Consider the following 20,762-nt stretch of genomic DNA (forward strand, 5'->3'; position numbering starts at 1 on the left):
GCCTTGGAAAACAGTTCGGCAATTTCTTAAGATGTTAAACATACACTTACCATGTGACCCAGCAATCCCACTCCTAGATATCTATACAAGAGAAATGAAAACATACATCTACATTAAGCCCTGGACATGAATGGTCACAGCAGCATATTTCATAACAGCCAAAAATTGGAAACAACCCAAATATTCATCAACTGATGAATGGATGCATGAACAAAATGTGATATATCCATACAATGGAAAATCATTATTTAGCAGTAAAAAGGAGCATGCAACTGACACATGATACAATATGGATGAATCTCAGAAACATTATGTTAAATGAACCAGGCAAGTTGGGTGCAGTGGTGCATGCCTGTAATACCAGCAACTCATGAGGCTGAGGTAGGAGAATCATAAGTTCAAGGCCAGTCTCAGCAATTTAGCAAGAGGCCCAGTCTCAAAATTAAAAATGAAAAGGGCTGAGGATGTGGCTAAGTGGTTAAACTCCCCTGGGATCAATCCCTGGTACCAAAAATATAAATAAATAAATAAACAAACAAAACAAGCAACAAAAATCTATGAATAATTTCATTTATATAAAATATCTAGAAAAGACAAAGCTATAGAGACAGAAGATCAGTAGTTGCTTGGGGCTACAAGTGGCTATTAACTGCAGAGATAACTTTTTGGGTAATGGAAATGTTCTAAAATTGGTAATGTGGTAATGGCTGCATAGATGTATAAATTTATTAAACATGATGGTACACTTTAAGATGGATAAAATTAATGGTATGTAAAATTGCTTCAATAAACTATTTAAAAAAGAAAGTTGACTGACAGAAATGATGAAGCAAATGTAGCAAAATATTGGCAATTATACAATCTAGATAGTAGATTTATGGATATCCACCGTAAAACTCTTTCAAATTTTTTGATGTTTAAAAGTTTTCATAATAAAAGAGGGGGAAAGTTTGCCAAATTTAATTCAATGGCAATTGCATGCATTAACAAATATCACAATATACTTATGGGTTGAAACTTATGCTACTGCAAATTGACTTTTTCTTCAAAATTAAAAATTTCCCTTTAACCCACTTTTAATTAAAGGTTGACTATACATTATGAATTATAGTATAAAAGTCATATAATTTCCACACAGGTTTACAATGTTAATAATTTCAAAATACTCTGACTCTTTCTCAATCTTCCTGACCAAACCTTTTTAGTGTTCCACTTTCAAACTACCAGCTCCATAATTGTCACTGTTCCTCAAGATATGGCTCTCATTCTTGTCATTCTCTGCCCTCTCTTTGAGCAATCAAATTTGTGCCTGAACCTTAATTAGTATGAACATAAGCACCAAAGTCAAGACCTCTTCTTCATTTTGCTGAGAACTGGGAAAGGTAGTCTGACTGCACAAGGTAGAGGAGAGGCAAACAAGTAATGCATAAAGTTCATTAAAGAGTGAAGATGCCCACAAGTTTCTGGGAGGCCTACAGAAAGAAGGCTTTTACAGGGTCAAAATGGGGTCAGGGGCTGGGGATATAGCTCAGCTGGTAGAGTGCTTGCCTTGCAAGCCCAAGGCCCTGGGTTCAATCCCCAGCACCCCCTACACACACACACACACACAAAGATGGGGTTAGAGCAAAGGCCTAATACAGCCCATCTTCCCTGCCTTTTCCCCTGTGCCCTTAAAACCTGTACCACAATGAATCAGACAGTGATGGGGAGCTTCCCTTTCAGCTACAAGGACTGCGGGTTCACCTTTGTTATCATTTACTCTAGATACTGCTCTGCATTACCCACAGGCCTTAATCCAATATGGTTTTGTTTTGCTGTTACATTGAAACTTCAACAATTTGGTGGTTTCCAGATCGTAATTTCAGGAAGCATTTAGCTACATGCATGTTAAAAAGGACTTTGCTTCTGATCATCAGTACTTTCCAAAGGTCATGAGCCTGTGTCTTTATATCATCTTTATGTGTCTTCTGTCTTTATGACAGAAACTTGAAAGGTGTCTATCTCTGACACAGGGCCTCAAACACACTGAGTAGTTGCCACTTCGTTACACTGTGCACAGATAAAGTAGTCAGCTGCTAGAAAGTCAAGTTTTCCTTTCTGCTTTTTAATAAAGGATTAGTAAATCTATAATCCCAGTTACTTGGGAAGCTGAAGCAGAAGGATTCCAAGTTCAAGGCCAGCCTGGGCAACTTAGTGAGACCCTGTTTCAAAATAAAAAACAAAAAGGGCTGGGGATGTATTTCAGTGGTAGAGCACTTGTCTAGCATATGTGAGGGCCCTGGATTCAATTCCCAGGTACTGCAAAAATGAAAAACTAATTAATGCACCATACGATTCTATCTCTGATCCACAAGCAGGGCTGTCGAGTTGAGAGTAGAGACCACAGGGAAATCCAAGATACAGATTAATGATGCTGAGATTTTTCTCACAGAGATACAATGAAATATATATAAATGCTTTAGCTGCTGTTACCAGCAAGCAGTTACTCACATGGTCAATAGCATAGCACACAAAACCAAAACTTCAGCATTACATAAGATGTTCTGGAGGCATTTTCTTCAAGAGTCTCAAAGGGTTTTAGGGATCAGAGAAATGAAGTTCCAACTGTCAGTTTAGAATGAAACTACCCTGGTAAAAAATAAAATTTCTGAATCTCTGTGGTCTTTTACTGATTACTACAAGAGACAGTTGCAGGGTAGAAAGGAGACAATGCCAACAGCAATTCTGTTGTGGGTATACACTTTAATAGTTTTGTGACTTGCAGTTTCACTTTATTTTTCAACTTTAATCAGTATTTATTTTCTCTACTAGGTCTCTGAACAGAAAGCAGACTGTGGTGAAATCATTTTTCAAATCACAAATCCCAAGTCCACATGAAGTATGTTAGTAAATGATAGCCTCAAATTTTTCTGGTTTACACTAAGCTTCTCACAACTAAAAACTTTAACCAAGAGTCTATCAAAATTTCAAGTTAATCACTGGAACAAACATCTGGGCCCCCTAACCACAAAAAACTTAAAATACCAAGGAAGATATATCCTGCTACTGAAGGAAATTCTAAGCACAGTTGACATTCAAGACCTTTTCTAATACAAAGTCAACATCTATCTTTGGGACAAATGTTTTGAAGAGTTTCAGGAAATTTATTATTTGACATCCCAGAGCACTTGGACAGTGTGTTATATTCAAAAATAATGCATAGAACATACTAATTTTATATAAAGATCATGGCACATACTGAATTGCTTCTGTTCCTGACAATTCCAAGGAAATCCAGAACATGATCAGTTGCTTTATCTTTTTAACCTTCTCTAGCTGGTTCAAGCTGTCCAGCCCTAAAGGACAAGTTAACACAGCTTGCATTTATTCCCCCAGAAAAAAGAAATCCAGCAGCCCACCAAAACTGTCAACAGCCCTTCCCACACTTACCAGTGCCATAGGGAGGATGCAGCTGATGGCAGTGAGCATCAACGGCCTGAAAAAATACAGGTGGTAGTTTCAATTTTTATTTAGAATTCTTACTTGCCAACTGCCTGAAATCTTTTAAGGCTACATGAATGAGTCTTCATGCCTCAGCCTGTGTTAAGCCACTATGTGGTCCAATCACATTTGATAACAAACACTAGTAGTCACTCAATAAAAAGTAGAGATGAAGAAAAGGAGTGAACTGTGGGTCAGTTTCTGAACTTGGGGTAGAAAGGGACATGATACAGGAAATCTAACCTAAAGAGGTCAAGATGGATGGATTCAGGTCTTAGGAGGTGAAGGAGGGGAGGGAAATAAGAAGGTACTAAAGGGTAAGAGGAAGAAACAAGGTGAAGGCACAGAGACGAAGAAATAGGTGAACACCAGACTAGAAAAGGGAAAAATCAGCATGGGAGGTGGTAGTAGTAGAGGATGTCCCAGAGAGCTTCTGACTTAATAGGCACGGCTTATCCCTAAAGTCTAATTTAAGTGGTGAGACTTCACTTTTCCCATATTTCACACTTACATATTCTGTCTCTAAAAAGGTTAGCTCTCAGGCAATTGATCATAACTTTGCCCCCTTTCACTTTTTCTTTATAGGCCCACTGGAAGGATGACTGACTTAACTGAAGCACCCATATTATACATGCTTTCAAATCTGATTAATAAACACAAATTTGAAAATTTCTCACCAGTCTAACCTTATTACATTCCTAACTACTATGGTTGCCAATCATTAAAATCAACTGAAAAACTCAAAAGTTAATTTATGCAAAATAGAATAATACAAAAAATATCATTCTTTGACCATAAAGGGTACTTTTTTATTATTATGAAAAATCTCAAAACATCTACAAAAGTAAAGAAAATAATAAAAACCATGTACCTATCACCCAGCTCTAACATCAACTTGTGGTCAGGCCCACTCTGTCTCCATTCCAACCCTCCAGATTATTGTGAAGCAAATCCTAGCCAGCATATCTTTTTAGGGGGCATTTAATTGAAAACCCTCTGGGAAGTACTTGGTACAAAATGCTAGTTACAGTCCCTTCTAGAATTTCCAGGGGTATATCACATAGAGTAACTTCATTTCAGCAGATGATGGTCATATACAGCAAACACAATCAAAAGAAAAGTAGGGCTGGGGAGATAGCTCGGCTGGTAGAGTGCTTGCCTCGCAAGCACAAGGCCCTGAGTTCGATCCCCAGTACCACAAAAAAAAAAAAAAAAAAGAAATGTAGATGGGAGCCAGTAGCAAATGAACCACACACAATAAATAAAAGTTGAATCTCCATTCCTGAAACTACAATCCCATCTTTTCCAAATGTTATTTCAAACAGTATTTTGTCTCTTCCAGCTAGGTAAAAGAAAGGGAATACTAAATACCAGGTAGGCAGGACCATGTGTGCCCCTCCTCTTCTCCAAAGGGAAGAAAGAGGCCAGCGCAACTTAATGACGAAGCCAGATTTCAACAGCAGGTATTGAAGACAGGGTTTCCACCCTGTGGACTGCTATCCTAAGCTATCTACTCTGCTATGCTCAAAACACATAATCTAGTTTTTATAACCTTTATGTAAAACCTCATAAACAAGAAGGAACAGAATGGAAGCTCCTGAAAGGAACAGATTTTTATTTGTTTTGTTTCCTTTCCTAACATATTCAAGCATCCAGGGCAATGTCTATACCATCTGTTAATACCACCCTCTGCCTGTCTACTAGTAGTCCAGTCTCCAATCATCACACACCCACTACCTCCGAAGTGCTGGCAGACCCAAAAGCCATCCAAGCCCTCAGCAATGCTCAATCTAGTGGAGCACCCAGATATAGCTCCTTTGAGGACGGTAAAAATGGATGGAGGACTGAGGTGTCCTGAGGTTAGCAGGAAGAGCAGAGATGCTGATAGAAGTCTGAGGGGACAAAATTTCCTCAAAATTAGGGAAAAGAGCAATATGAAGTTGTTCAGGGGAGTATGAAGAAGTCACTGTTTTTCAACAGAATAAGATAATCAAAGATATCTACAGTGGTTCCATCAGAAAAATATGAAGTATAAAAGGTTATATTATTTATCAATACTTCTCTCATCATTCTAAAAAGTCAAAGGACCAAAATTAAAGGTAAAGAAATCTTTAAGTTCTTCTACGGAAGCATTCATTTACTGAGAAACAATTTTTAACCTACTGCAATTATCAATTGACAAAGAAAACCTAATGGCTCATAAAAATCACTTCGATGAGTAAGGTGGTACAAGCCACCCAGTGGCTTGGGAGGCAGAGGCAGGAGGACTGCAAATTCAAAGTCAGCTTCAATAACTTGGCAAAGCCTTAAGTAACTTAGTGAGACTCTGTCTCAATAAAAAACAAAGGGCTAGGGATGTGGTTCAGTGAATACGTACCCCTAGGTTCAATCCCTAGTACCAAAAAAAGAGAGAGAGAGAGAGAGAGAGAGAGAGAGAGAGAGAAAAGAAATACATCACATTGATAAAAAGGAATGACAGGGGCTGGGGAGATAGCTCAGTCGGTAGAGTGCTTGCCTTGCAAGCACAAGGCCCTGGGTTCGATCCCCAGCACCGCAAAAAAAAAAAAAAAAAAACCAAAAAAAAAAAAAGGAACGACGCTGTCATCTCATTCCTCTCTCCACCACTACCAGTCTTCCTATCCAGGAGAAATCTTTTCCAGTCATTTGTCTAGGTTCTTCTAGTGGTTACCAAATCCATTCCTTCTAGAAGATAAAAATGAAAGGTTTTCTTGATTTTTAACTTCTGATTTATGGAATATTTTTTAATTTAGCAAACTTATTAACCTGTCCCATAAGCTTTTTATTTTCTTTTCTTCCTGATAGAATCTGATAAGTTTTAAGGATGCCACATCTTGAATATCCTAGAAAATACTAAATAGTCCACTATTAAAGATAAGCAAAATTAGGCTGGGGTTGTGGCTCAGTGGTAGAATGCTTGCCTAGCATGTGTGAGGCACTGGGTTCAATTCTCAGCACTGCATATAAATAAATATATAAATAAAAATAAAGGCCCATCAACAACTAAAAAAATATTAAAACAAAAAAAGACAAGCAAAATTATCTGCTGATCTGTTTTGGCTGAAGTCAATTTTTCTATGTCTCTTTCATTTTGCATGTTTTCCTCAATATCTCATGATTCTTGGTTAGTCCTTCACATTGAGAAACAAACGTCACTATTAAAAAAAAATGAAGTACTGATACACGCTACAACTTGGATGAATCTCTCAAGTATTATGTTAAGTGAAAGCAGTCAGACACAAAAGGTCAAGTACTGCATGATTCCATTTATGTGACATATGTAGAATAGGTAAATTGACAAAATAATAGTGGGCTGCCAGTGCCTACAGGGAATGGGAATAATGGCTTAATGAGTACGCGGTTTCTTTTAGGGACAATGAAAACACTTTGAAACTAGATGGAGATGATGGCTGTTCAACACTGTGAAGGTACTAAATGCAACTAAATTGTACACATTATTTATTTTTGGTACTCGGGAATGAACCTAGGTTTTGTGCATGCTAAGCATATGCTCTTGTTTGGGATGGGGAGCAGTGCTAGGGATCAAACCTAGGGTTTTGCGAAAGCTACGCCAGTGTTCTACCAATGAGTCACATCTCCAGCTCAGAAATGGTTAATTTTATGTTACATGATATTAGCTTTATTTCCTTAAAAGGAGACAAGGATCAGGAAAATTAACCCTAAGCTCTGTGTATATGGATAGAACCTGTCAACTGACAGGTTTTTCCTTTAGGGTGATTGATCAGAAGCAGTCGTTATTCAAAACTCAAGGGATAAATGAAATCAGTTAAATATCATATTCTAAGGGTTCTATTTCTCCCTGGTTTATTCTATTTCTTAAAAATAAGCAGATTTTCAGCATACTTCAGAGATACAGCCACATCAATGTTCACAGCTGCTCAATTCACAATAGCCAGACTGTGGAACCAACCTAGATGTCCTTCAATTGATGAATGGATAAAGAAACTGTGGTATATATATACAATGGAATATTACTCAGCTATAAAGAATAATAAAATTATGGCATTTGCAGGTAAATGGATGAAATTGGAGAATATCATGCTAAGTGAGATAAGCCAATCTCAAAAATCCAAAGGACGGCAAGCACAAGGCCCTGGGTTCGATCCCCAGCACCCAAAAAAAAAAAAAAAAAATCCAAAGGACGAATGATCTCACTGATAAGTGGATGAAGACACATAATGGGGGGTGGAGGGGAGCAAGAATGGAGGAAGAAGGGACTGTATAGTGGGAAAAGAGAGGTAGGGGGAAGGAAAACAAACAGAATGATTCAAACATCATTACCCTATGTAAATGTATGATTACGCAAATGGTATGCTGTTACTCCATGTACAAACAGAAACAACATGTATCCCATTTGTTTACGATAAAAATAAACTAAAAAAAAAAAAGCAGATTTTTCCCTCCAGAAACTAAATGGGAGCAAGAATGACCGTTCTATAGATAGACCTTTAATTAATCCCCATATCTGCAGCACACTTATCTTTTCCAGGTTTTGTCTGTCAAATCTGATCTGCTGAACAAACTGGTTTCCATGTTTAATGATGTCCCATGACAGTCTCAAGCCATTCTTTTTGTTAATATAAACTTATGTGTGTGCCTTTATTTTCATTTTTATGGTAATTAAAAATGGAGGGGCAACCACATATTTACCTCATTCCCTTTAATAATTCTCTCTGTGCTCTCCAGTCCTCCAGATCACCATTGATTTATTTTCCTTTGCAATAGATTAGTTTGCATATTTCTACAACTTTACATGATTGACATTATAAACATTTATTCTTTTTTCCCTGATTTCCTTCAGGTGATATACTTAGTTTGAGGTTTAATCAATGTTGCTTATATGAGTAGTTCATTCTCTTTATGTTGCTGAGAAGTATGCTGTTCTAAGAGTATTCCACTACAGGTTGAATATCTTTTATGCAAAATACCTGGGGCCAAAAGTGTTTCAGATTTCCGTGTTTCAGTCAAGGGACTGGGGAGGTAGTGGTAGAAGCACTTGCCTAAAATGTGTAAGGCCCTCAACCCCCAGCACCACAAACAAACAAACAAACAAAAAAATACTTTACCAGAGAGCACCAACAGTATTCAAAAAAAGGTTCAGATTTCAGATTAGGGATGCTCAACCTGTATATGTGTGTTCATTCTTCTGTTTATGGATATTTAGGTTGTTTCCAATCTTTGGCTATTGCAAATAAAACTGCTACAGATATCTGATACCAAAACAAGCAAAAACAAATAGAGGGGATGTAAAAGAATATGAATGTAGCCAATCGTTTTGAAGCAGAAGCTGGTGTTAATAAGTTTGGAAGGAAAGATCTGGCAAGTTCTACTTCAGTTATCATAAAATTCAAAACTTTTAAAACACATTGTAATTATGATTATAGATACTATTTGTGTCTACAGCTACTCATTATTTGAAAAGGCATAAGAACTTACTTTATCTTGATAATCAATGAAATATATAATTACATTTAGATATGAAAAATATTACATAAAGTTTATTCAACTTGTGAGTATAACTGGGCAGTTTATGGCCTACTCCCACTATGGTTATGAAATCAGTACATTCCAAACACTGGACACATACTTTTCAGCAGTCAAAGAAAGCAAACACTCCTCCCTAATTCAGTAACCTGAATCATTTAACTTTTATTTTTTAATACATTCACATGAATAAAATAGAAAAGGCTTTAACCTCACCCCTGAAGACTGTTTCTTTACAACTGTATAAAGTTCAGGTTTCTATATGAGAATGGCCAAATTTAACTCTAGTATGTATCACAGGCCGGGAACTAGACAACCATCAGATTTACCCCACCTCTACTCAGAGGCCAGCTTTTTCATGAAAAAGGCCCTTTGACAAGTATGTCTTTCGTTTACAAGTGGGAGCATACAGTAGAACTTTTGGGGTTAAATTCTCAATATTTGCATTTATTGACATGGGCTCAGCCAGTTAACAACAAGGAAAACTTACCAAGAACACAACATGATCAAGCATTTTTGGTAGGTGCTGATATGCAAAGAAAAACTGTGGAACTCCATTGGAAAAAGAATTCACACCCTGGCTTACAAGCTATTAATTTGTAATCTTCGTAAAGTATACCAAGAAACATGCATAAAGCAAGAACTTGGGAGATAAGGGAAGGCTTCCTGGGAAGAGCTTACAGCTTGGTTAATGGTGGTACCAACAATTAAGACAGAAAAACTAGACAAGGCTATCTACAGACTCTGAGAAATGATGGGGAGACTAAAATAAGGGATAAAAGAAACAAGAGCTGACCATGAAAGAAACTGCCAAAGAGATCAACTTTAGCAGGCAGAGACAACATTTTGTTCACAAATATAGGAACAGCTCTGTTTTCCTGTAAAAAGTCTCTAGACAAACGTTGCACTTATCCTGTTTGTACCTCTTTACTTAGTGTTGATAACTTGTGGTTACCACTGTGAAACCATTTCTGATTACAAAGATTTGTGATTATCAAAAGAAACACCTGGGAGTGATGGTACACGCCTGCCACCCCAACTACTTGGGAGGCTGAGACAGGAGATCACAAGTTCTAGGTCAACCTCAGCAACTTAGTTTTACCCTGTCTCAAAATGAAAAATAAAAAAGGGCTGGGATGTAGATGAATGGTTAAGTGCCCCTTGGATTCGACCCTCAGTACCATTAAAAAAAGAAAAAAAAGGAACACAACAAGTCCATGTTCTGACCGTCCATGTTCTGACCGTCCATGCCCGTTTAAGTAATGAAGCCACAGGCAGACACATTTCAGGAGAAGTGAGATAAGTTTCCTGCTTTCTCAATCTGTACCTTTCTCAAATCTTTCCTACAATTCATCCCTCTTTTGGGCTGACATCTCTAATCCCTCAAATTATTCATGGAGTAACAGAGGCAAAGACAAAGTGAAAAAAAAAAAAAAAAAAAAAAGGATTAGACTGGGAATAGAACAAAAGTTACAGAAAATTAAGGGAGTTCCTCAATAACAGAGACCCCAAATCAACTAAGCACTTCATTAAGTAGTGCCTGTCAACACCAAACACTGCAGTGGACCTGAAATGTAGGAATAACACCAGGCTATATTTTCCCGTATCCTTTTTCTGGCCCTTATTTAAAATTCATTTTGTGTTTTCATTTTTCTTATCAGTGGGCCTCAACAGAAGGGCACCAACGAGTTAAGGCAAAATTATCCAATCATGACCTAATATCATATGTACATTTAGCAGCACTTGTTAGCAATATGTTGCCTAAAACCTTCCTTAATGTGACTCCTCCATTACCACCCAAGACGCAAAATTCTGAGAATGTGTTTTTAAGAAATCACAGCAAACATGACATTCCAATTGCTCCATTCTTGTCCTACCTCCATGATGTCCAAGCAATGTTTGTTTGAATATTCAAGCACATCACACACATTATTATCACATTTAAATCTGTGAAGGAGGTAAAAATCGTTATTTTATAGATCAGGAAACTGAAGTTTAGAGATTTCGAGGGACTTGCCAGAGGTCACATTACATTAAACAGCAAAAAAAGGACTGGAACCATATCACCTAACCTTTACCCCAGGCTCTAGACAAAGCCCAACAGACACAAAGGCCACATCCATGAAGATATCTGTAGCAATACAACCAGTCCCCCACAACTGTAACACAAAAGTACTCACCTAAATGCCCAAAGAATAAAGCTGGAGAAAATTATGATTCAAGAACAAGACAGTGTACTATAAAGTCATTTTAAGTATTTATGGGGACTAAGTAAATAACAGGAAAACATTGGGAAATGCACACACACACAAAAGCAGAATACATAAATATGCATGTAAAATGATTTCTAGAATATCCAGCAAAGCAGGGATTTTTGTCTGTTTTGTTCACAGTTACTTTTCCAGTGCCTGGCACATAACAGGTACTCAGTAAATATTGACTGAATAAATTAATGAATTGCAACAGCACAGTAATATGTTATGAATATGGACAAGACCTAAGGGATAATGAGCAGGGAATAAAACTTTATTTTAGGTTAATGGAATCATGAATGATATTCTTTAATCCTGTAGTAACAACTTGACAATAAAAACTTAAATAAAACTTCAAGATAAGGACACAAGCAGTGGCACAGGCCTGTAATACCAGTGACTTGGGAGTTTGAGACAGGAGGATAGCAAGTTCCAAGCCAGCCTCAGAATCTTAGCAAGGACCTAACCAACTTGATGAAACCCTGTCTCAAAAGATCAAATGAAAAGGTTGAGGATATGGCTCAGTGGTTAAGCACCCCTGCGTTCAATCACCAGCACCAAAAATAAATAAATAAACATAAATCAGGACACAAATGTGAAATCACCTCTTGATTGCGCACAGTTTTGCTTGGTTCTTTAGGTAGTATAAACACATGACAAGAAGATTACAATGAAAGGTAGCCTGGAATATGATGTAGAACTCTTCTGGAAGGTAGTGAGGCATGTTGTGTGAGACGCCAGTCACAAAGTAAAGACAATAACCTTTTTAAGTCAGTCAGAGACAACTTTGCACCAGTTGTGTTCAGGCAATTTTCAATGTCACTCTAGACATTTCTCATCCCCCTTTTAAAAATAACTTATACACCAGAAAAACACATCACACTTCCAGCATCATAATATCATCAACAGCCAACTACTTAAAACACAGGAATTTAATATAGATTCTACTCAGATACAGGCATCCAAAAATATCTGATACCAAGACACAAAAACAGAAATCAGATGGCTGCTCAGCTTAGAAACACTCAGCATTACTGGGCTCAGCTTGAAAATACTTTCCCATGAGTAGTAACAATGAAAAAAATTACTTTGTTAATTAATAAGTCTTAAAATTCAGCTATATCAGGATAAAAGAAAGTTGATTTAATAATTAAAGTTAAAATCTTCACTGATAAATACATGTATTTGGTGCTGCTTAAGAAAAAGGCTAAGTATCAATATTTGTGTTAAAAACATAATTGATCATGTTACAAGTGACAAAGGCATAGAAATCAGGTTCTCTGGAACACAAGACTATAAGATTTCTGTACTTAAGGTCAAAAGTTCTGAAAAGTCATTAAGATTCATCCACAAAGGGGAAAAATGAGCCAAAGAAGAAGAATTTTAAAGAGTTTTTTACCCACATTTTGTTGGAGCAAACACTAATTTTTAAGACAAATTCAAGCAGAGGGTGGCAGAATGAAATAGTTTAGGAAACATTTTCCCAGTTCTACTGCAGTTAATACAGCAATTCACAAAGCAAGAACTATAATAAGAACACATAATAACTGGCTTATTTCTTCAATCCTATCTTGGGAACACCAGACCTGAGAAGTGAGCAGTGTTGTTCACTGTGCCACTTAAGTGTTACAGAAGTTTTAAAAAAACCATTCCTTTCTTCTAATAACAAAGACACTTTGGACTACATTCATGATTCTTTCAATTTTAATCCCATTTACCTATACTATATCTTAGTCTCTTCCTCTAGCCCTGAAGGTAACTTTCCCACCTCCAATTCTCACTGTCTATGGGGTATGAACTTCTGCAGGTCACCTTCAAGGTCCTCCTGCCTCACCCAAAAGCTCAGATAGCTTACTATAGTTCCTCAACTAGATGTGGTACAAAGTGGCTTGTTTTCCCTCAATAAGCAACTGAGCGGGTCCTTGAACAACCTTTGCTTCCCCTGGATATACCCCTGTCTAAGAAAAGAAGCACACATGGAGAGAGAGACTTCTGGCCCATCAGCAACAAAAGCCAGTCATGACTGCCTGGGCTCCCTCTGGGGCTCTACCAACATTGAGACTCCTGAGCAGTCTGTCAGTAATTGCCTCAAGAGTTTGATGGAATAGTATTAACAAAATTCACTAAATAAGTGACAAAATTCTTCTTAGCTAACTGCTACACATTTTGCAATTAAATGTCTATCACTGAGTTTTTTGTTTGTTTATTTCCCTCTGAGGCACCAGGGATTCAAACCTCGGCCCTTGCGAATGCTAGGCGAGCGCTCTCCAAAACGAGCTATTTCTTCATCCATCTATCACTATGAAAAAGGACTTCTTTCATCTATGATAATAAAATTCACATAAAAACATAGGAAGTAAAGAAGGTAACTCTCTCTTTAAAGACTTATACATGATTGCTAAAAATACTTGTCAGAGATTTTCCACTCTTCTACTCCTACAACACAACACCTCTCTTGGCAGTAATCTCATCTCTCATGATTATTCCATTCATGTAACAAGAGAGCTGTTTGCCTCTATTTGAATACCTGCCGTTTTCCTCCAATAACAGGTATTTTCTCTGTACTTTATATTCAGCTCTTCATCTGATTTTTTATGCTTCTTCCTTCCTTCATCATCTTTTTTTAAGCCTACTAAGGACTGAAACTATGGTTGTTCTGCTGAACTGCATCCCTGCTCCAATCCTCCTTTTTTCATCCCAGTTCCTTTTATTTTTAAATAGGGTTTTGCTAAATTGCAGAAGTTAGCCTCAATCTTGCAATCCTCTTACCTTACCCTTTCCCATGGCTGAAATTACAGGTGTGTGACCACACCCAGCAACTTTCTTGATTAATAATCTTAGTTGGAGACCAGTCCCAGAACATACGTTACTGTCTAACACCAGGGTCCTCATTAAACTAAAAACCCAGTATCCCAGACAATAGGAATTTTCTAAGTTAAAAGACTTCAATTCCTAAAAGGCTTAATTTTAAGCTATAATATGGCTCATCTATAGGCAACTTCCAGGATACAACAAACAAGTAACATAGTGAAAATTTTAAGCTACTCCTTAAACAGATTTTATTCATAGACAGCTATTCACAGGCTATAATTTTAAGTTATATACACCTAACAATTTCTGTAAGCCAAAAGTACCTAAACCATACAAAAAAATTAAATATCTCAATATGTCACAGAATTGTACAAGTAGCACAACTGATGAGTACACCAGGGGTGACCTAGTTGACTGTCACTACTGATCCCATTTTCAGGAAAACATATAACAGGAGAACTAGATTATAAATACCACTGAGTAAACTCAATTCTTAAATCATTCCCTTCCATACTCAAAAAATATTATAAAAATAAAAACGCCAGTTTTTAATTTTTACAATGAATAGAGAAAAACTGTGTGTGATTGTTTTTCCTTTACTACACCCCCTCCCCTCCCCAGACAAGGTTTCACTATGTTGCTCAGAATGTCCCTAAATTCCAGAGTTCAAATGATTCTCCTGCCTCAATTTCCCAAGGGGTAGGACAACACATATCACAATCCTCACCCCTTCTTCTTCTTTTTTTAATTTTAAAAAAATTTTTAGTTGTCGATGAGAACTTTATTTATTTATATGCAGTGCTGAGAATCAAACCCAGTGCCTCACATGTGCTAGGCAAGTACTCTACCACTGAGCTACAACTCAGCTCCCCCTTCTTTATTTATTTATTCTTAATCAATTGCTTCAGTTCAGCCTCTTCAGCAAAGTTTCTGAGCACTTGAAACAGCACTGAGTTCCTTTAGGTATAGCCAAGCTATGACTCTTGATGACCAATCCCAGAAAAACAAAACGCATGTTAATATGTTCCTTCCTCAGTGAGGACTAGGGAGAGAAATAAACAAAATCTTATTCTACTACCAAACAAACTTTTGTGGATAACTACTACTTTGCCCCATTTCCTTTTTATTCTTTTCTTCTGTTTCAACTTTCTTCCATCTCTTTTTATTCCCTCATTTCTGTTCCAAGTTTTTTGCTTGCCTTTTTGGTATAATGCCCTTTCATGACAATAGAGAAGGATGTACAGCAAGGATTAGGAAATCTAGCTCACACCAACAATAGCAGCTACCGTGGTCAACAATCAACAAAATCCATGCGTACTGCCAGGTGTGTTGGCACATTCCTGTTAATTCCAGAGAATCAAGAGGCTGAGGCAGGAGGACTACAAGTTTAAAGACAAACTCAGCAATTTAGCAAAAACCTTTAGCAAGACTATGTCTCAAAATTTAAATAAATAAATAAATAAAAATAAAAAGGGTTGGGGTGCAGTTCAGTGGTAAGGCACCTCTGAATTAAATCCCACATACAAAAAAAAAAAAAAAAAAAAAATCCACAAGTATCCAAGAAATTATTCAATGTGGATAAAATGATGTGACAGGGCTAGGGATACAGCTCAGTGATAGAGTGCTTGATTAGCATGGTGGGCATACAAATCTAAGAAATATTGTGACAGGAATGGTGGTCAGGACCCAAAAATCTATTTGAATAGATCATGCAAAATATGTGAAAGGGAGTTGGTCACAGTGGCGCACATCTATAATTCCAGCGGCTAGGGAGGCGAGTTCAAAGAAAACCTCAGCAAAAGCGAGGTGCTAAGCAACTCAGTAAGATCCTGTCTCTAGATAAAATACAAAGTAGGGCTGGGATGTGGCTCAGTGGTTAATTGCCCCTGAGTTCAATCCCTCATACCAAAAAAACAAAAACAAAAATATGTGAAAGTGTAAAACAACATAAAGCATTTGGAAGATTAAAAATATAGACATACCTATACTGTTTCAGTACAGACCAAAGGAGGGTCTGACCACTGTGTCCTAAGGGTTCTCAAGTACCCTGACTCAGGGAAAAGTAGAAGCCAGACTGTGGAAAAAGTCCTGAGGGCACTAAAAGGGAGAAGATGAAGGGAAAGTTTTGGAAGGGGCTGACCATGTCACAAGAAGGAAGAACATAAAATAGTAAAGTTTATGTTATGAGTATTTTACCACAAGAGAAAATGGGGGGAGGAGGAGGGGGAGGGGGAGAAGAAGAAAGAAGAAGTAAGAAGAAAGAAGAATGAAGAAGTAGGAGTAGTAGTAGTACTGGGGCCCTCAGATGTTTCAAGTAGGCCAGAAAAGTTGACACAGAAATTTTTGTCTGTGTGGGTGGGGCCCAGTTCTGGGGACTGAACCCAGGGGCACTCAACCATTGAGTCACATTCCCAGCCCTTTTTATTTTTTATTTTGAGACAGGGTCTTGCTAAATTGCTGAGGCTGGCCTCGAACTTAGGATCGTCCTTCCTAGCCTCCTGAGTTGCTGGGATTACAGGAGTGCACCACTTCATCCAGTGCAGAGATCTTGATAAACGACAACTATGCATAAAATGAGAGACTCCTAATGGCCTTGGTCAAATGACCTTGTCCAGTGTACATCCACAAATTTTCTGATATCTTTTCCGATTTTAAATACCAATATTGTGTTTAAGCTAACAGTATGTTTAAAACAAAAGAAACTACTTGACCAGAAAGGAGAGGCATACATGATGAGTAAAGAAGAAAACTAATGCCTCTTTTCTACTAGGGAAATGCCCTCCAAAAGTGGGGTCCCTGTATCTTTGTTATAGTCATAGGTCAGAAACTCCAAACCCAGAGTGTCCAAGGGCCCTATTCATCAGTTTTCTGATAAGCACAAGACAGGACATCTTACAAATCATTCCTAGAAATGAATCACACACAAAAAAGCTTCTGTTTTTAGCTTCCAATCAGTTGCTAATAATGCCCTAGTTATATTCCTCCAAGGTATTTAGCCTTTGCTAAACACTTGAGGAAAAAAATTTCTAAAGTAGTAAATAAAGCAACATTTACAGAAATCATACATAGCACACCTTAGTTTCCACTTAAATATCAACAAGAAAATTTATTTGACTGAAAGCATGCCACTATCCCCTCTAACTTTCAAATCTGATCAGATACAAAATCCACATAATGGTTAATGAAGGAAGATCAGTGAAAACAGTTAAGTAACAGAAATGTTCCAACATTCACATGATGGCCAGTGTTAGAGAAGGAAACATGCTGGGAAACTTTTAAATAACTATAAAAAACAGTGTCAACAATAACTGGCCTGAGATGTAAGACATCCAAAGGTATACTATCTTAAGTGCCAAGAAAATATCCTTGTTGGAATAACCACTCTTCAAAATGTCCATACTAATATCCCCCAAAATCTATTTAAATATAAATCATAAGAACCTACTTTATTCCTAGAGTTACTGCTTAAATCTCTTTCAACATTAGATAGTAGTCATCAATATACAAAGTCAGTGAGTTCGTTAACCCAAAGGCACTGATTATTTAGGGCAAACCAAGGGATGTCGATGTTCTCAAGACACTTATGAGTCAAAGAGGATTACATAGAGGATGGTAGTTGGGTGCAGTGGTGCACATCTATATCCCAGCAACTTGGGAGGTGAAGGCAGGAGGACTGCAACTTTGAGGCCAGGTTAAGCCACTTAGTGAACCCTGTCTCACGGAAAAAACAAAGGGCTGGGGATGTAACTCAAGTAGTAGAACACCCCTGGTTTAATCCCCTGTACCACAAAAAATTAATAAAAGATGGTGATTCTGATGCTTATCCACTGCATAAGAATTCATAAGAATTACTTTCCGAAACACAAAGTTGTACAATTCTGCAACTACATACTTCTTATCTTTTTAGTCTTTCTACCCCTCCTTTCTAATTCTTAGTAATCTGGGAATCACAGAACATGCATATATCAGAAAACAAGTAAAGGTAACAAAATATCCAGATGGTGCAACATATACTTAAATTTAGTTTCAAGCTACAAGGTCATTCAGTCAGTCTGGAAGAGACATTATTTAACAACAGCTCATCCTTAGATTTAACAGGAGAGAGTACACTTGGAATTGACACTACTCACCTTTAGGACAGAGGCTAAGCTGGTCATGTGCTCGTTGAGGGCACCCTCAGATTCCTTATATGTCAAGCAAGTGAACTGGTACTCCTCAGGATCAAAGGCATCAGCCCCCTGCTGCTCCACGTCGCTGGCTACTCCCACATAATAATCCTCTATGTCCCCAGGGTCCTCGTCCTCTTCCTCTTCTTCCTCCTCACAATTTGGGTCATAGTCCTCTTCATTGCTGTCAGACCCCTGGCTATTCATGTCCACGGACATCTTAGCATCCAGTCAAATTGCAGATCAGGAAAGGAGTTGCTTTCTCTCCCTCCCCCCAAAACTTTACCGCTGTCTCAAATGCATTAGTGTTTTTGTCTTCTAAGAGAGGAAAAAAAGAAACATTATTTTTTTCCCCATGAGAAATTATAACAAAAACCATTAAAGAACCTAAATGGCATAGCTTTGACCTTACGCCCACAACGACATATTCCAACTTTAGTCTCACATGAGGAATCTCACCATCATGTCCCTGACTCAAGCTTATCAAAGGGAAACACTCCTCCTTGAAGCAAAAGCAGCTAGTGATGATTCCACAAGTAGGGCCTGACACAAAAGGGCAAGACTTTCTATTCCACATCAGGGAGTCAAATTCTAATGGAATTGTCTTTCTTGCCAGTCCTTAAAGATGAATCATAATTTCACAGCTGACTGCATACAGAAGAGATAATCTAAAGGTTTAGCTACCAAAGTTTAAAATTTTGCTAATCACGTCCCAGTGAATGGTGGCACAGACAGTATATAAGTAGGGACACAGTTCCTTCTCGGTGTGAGGGGAAGAAAACTATTCTTTCACAGACATCCATCTCAGATGACTGGAAATAGGTGCATAGTTAGAAAAGAAAAATAAACAGGGTGTAGAGGCACACACCTACAATCCCAGGGACTCAGGAAGCTGAGGGAGGAGAATAGGTTCAAAGTCAGTCTCAGCAACTTTACAAGGCCCTTTGCAAGGTCCTGTCTCAAGATAAAAAATAAAATGGGCTGGTGATGTGACTCAGTAGTTAAGCACCCCTAGGTTCAATCCCTGGAACAAGAAAAAAAAGAAAGGACTGGGGTTATGCTCATTGGTAGAGCGCTTGCCCAGCATGTGTGAGGCACTTGGTTTGATTCTCAGTACCGCATATAAATAAATTAATAAACTAAAGATCCATCAACAACTAAAAACTATATATTAAAAAACAGATGGTGCTGGGAATGTAGCTCAGTTGGTAGAGTGATTGCCTCAAAAGCATAAGACCCCTGGGTTCAATCTCCAGCACCGCGGGGGGGGGGGGGGGGGGGGGGGCGACCAGAAAAGAAAGAAAAAAATGAATAAGAAAAGGAAACTAGGGTTGGGGAGATAGCTCAGCTGGTAGAGTGCTTGCCTTGCAAGCACAAGGCCCTGAGTTCGATCCCCAGTACCGCAAAAAAAAAAAAAAAAAAGAAAAGAAAAGGAAACTAAAAACCACACCGCTCTTCAACATTCTTCTTGAATCTGCCAAGTTAAGTGATTTTTCAGTTTTAAAGAGTTCTGCTGAGTAGCTGGGTATGGTCACACACCTGGAGCAATTCTGGAGGCTGAAGCAGGAGGATCATAAGCAATTACAGCAATTTACAGAGGCCCTCAGCAACTTAGCAAGACCTTTAAAGAGGTACTAAGGAGGGGACTGGGGTTGTGGCTCAGTGGTAGAGCACTCGACTGGCACGTGTGAGACACTGGATTCAATCCTCAGGACCACATAAAAATAAATAAATAAAATAAATGTATTGTGTCCACCTATAACTAAAAAAAATTTAAGAAAAAACAAGGTACTAAGGAGGAAAAGCAAGTGATTCAACAGTGAAGAAAAAAATTACACATATTCTGCCCAGCAAGATCAGGTTAGGAAAAAACCATAATCTATTTTGGATGTAAAAAATAAGAGTTCAAATCCAACCAGTCACTGAAAAAATCTTCACAGATCAAAATGTTACTCAGTTATATGTAAATGAAAAAAGAACACTAGTTGAAAAAGCAGTCACAATCTTAACTTCTACTCAAGGAAATACTAACTTCTCTCAACAAATACTACTACTTTTTTTTCTTTTAATACCTTTTTTTTAAGTTGTCGATGGACCTTTGTTTGTTTATATGTGGTGCTTAGAATCGAACCCAGTGCTTCACACATGCTAGGCAAGCACCCTACCACTGAGCTACAACCCCAGCCCTACAAATACTATTTCAAGTGGTAACTTCCAAGAAAAAAAATATCAACTAGTGTTTAAATCTAAAAATGGAGAGAGAAGAGGAGGTAGTGAAAAAAAAAAAACAAATCAAGTCAGGCACAGTGGCACATGCCTATAATCCCAGCAACTTGGGAAGCTGAGGTAGAATGATTCCAAAGCAAGTCTACATAATTTAGCAAGACCTTGTCCCAAAATGAAAAATAAAAAGGGCTGGGAAAAGCTGGAAGTATAGCTCAGTGGTAGGGCATCTGCCTAGCATGCATGAAGTGCTGGGTTCAATTCCTAACACATATCACCATAATAAGTAAATAAATAAAAGGGCTAA

At 37.8% G+C, this 20,762-nt stretch overlaps 1 protein-coding gene across 6 annotated transcripts in view; it reads right to left on the reverse strand.

Moving 5' to 3' along the window:
* The window catches only part of Arih2 (ariadne RBR E3 ubiquitin protein ligase 2), a 54,554-nt gene that overhangs the window by 28,705 nt on the left and 5,087 nt on the right, over positions 1 to 20,762 (reverse strand). For 2 of the 6 annotated variants that reach the window (XM_047563766.1, XM_047563765.1), the window contains exon 3: positions 18,197 to 18,550. In XM_047563766.1, the coding sequence (XP_047419722.1) occupies positions 18,197 to 18,451 (255 nt within the window). In that variant the 5' untranslated portion in view covers positions 18,452 to 18,550. Of the gene's footprint in view, positions 1 to 50; positions 82 to 3,238; positions 3,336 to 3,429; positions 3,476 to 18,196; positions 18,551 to 20,762 lie in introns of those variants that run through there. The other 4 variants (XM_047563764.1, XM_047563762.1, XM_047563768.1 and 1 more) reach the window with 4 other exon arrangements.

The sequence above is a fragment of the Sciurus carolinensis genome, chromosome 9 (genome assembly GCF_902686445.1).
Source record: "Sciurus carolinensis chromosome 9, mSciCar1.2, whole genome shotgun sequence".
NCBI lineage: Eukaryota > Metazoa > Chordata > Mammalia > Rodentia > Sciuridae > Sciurus > Sciurus carolinensis.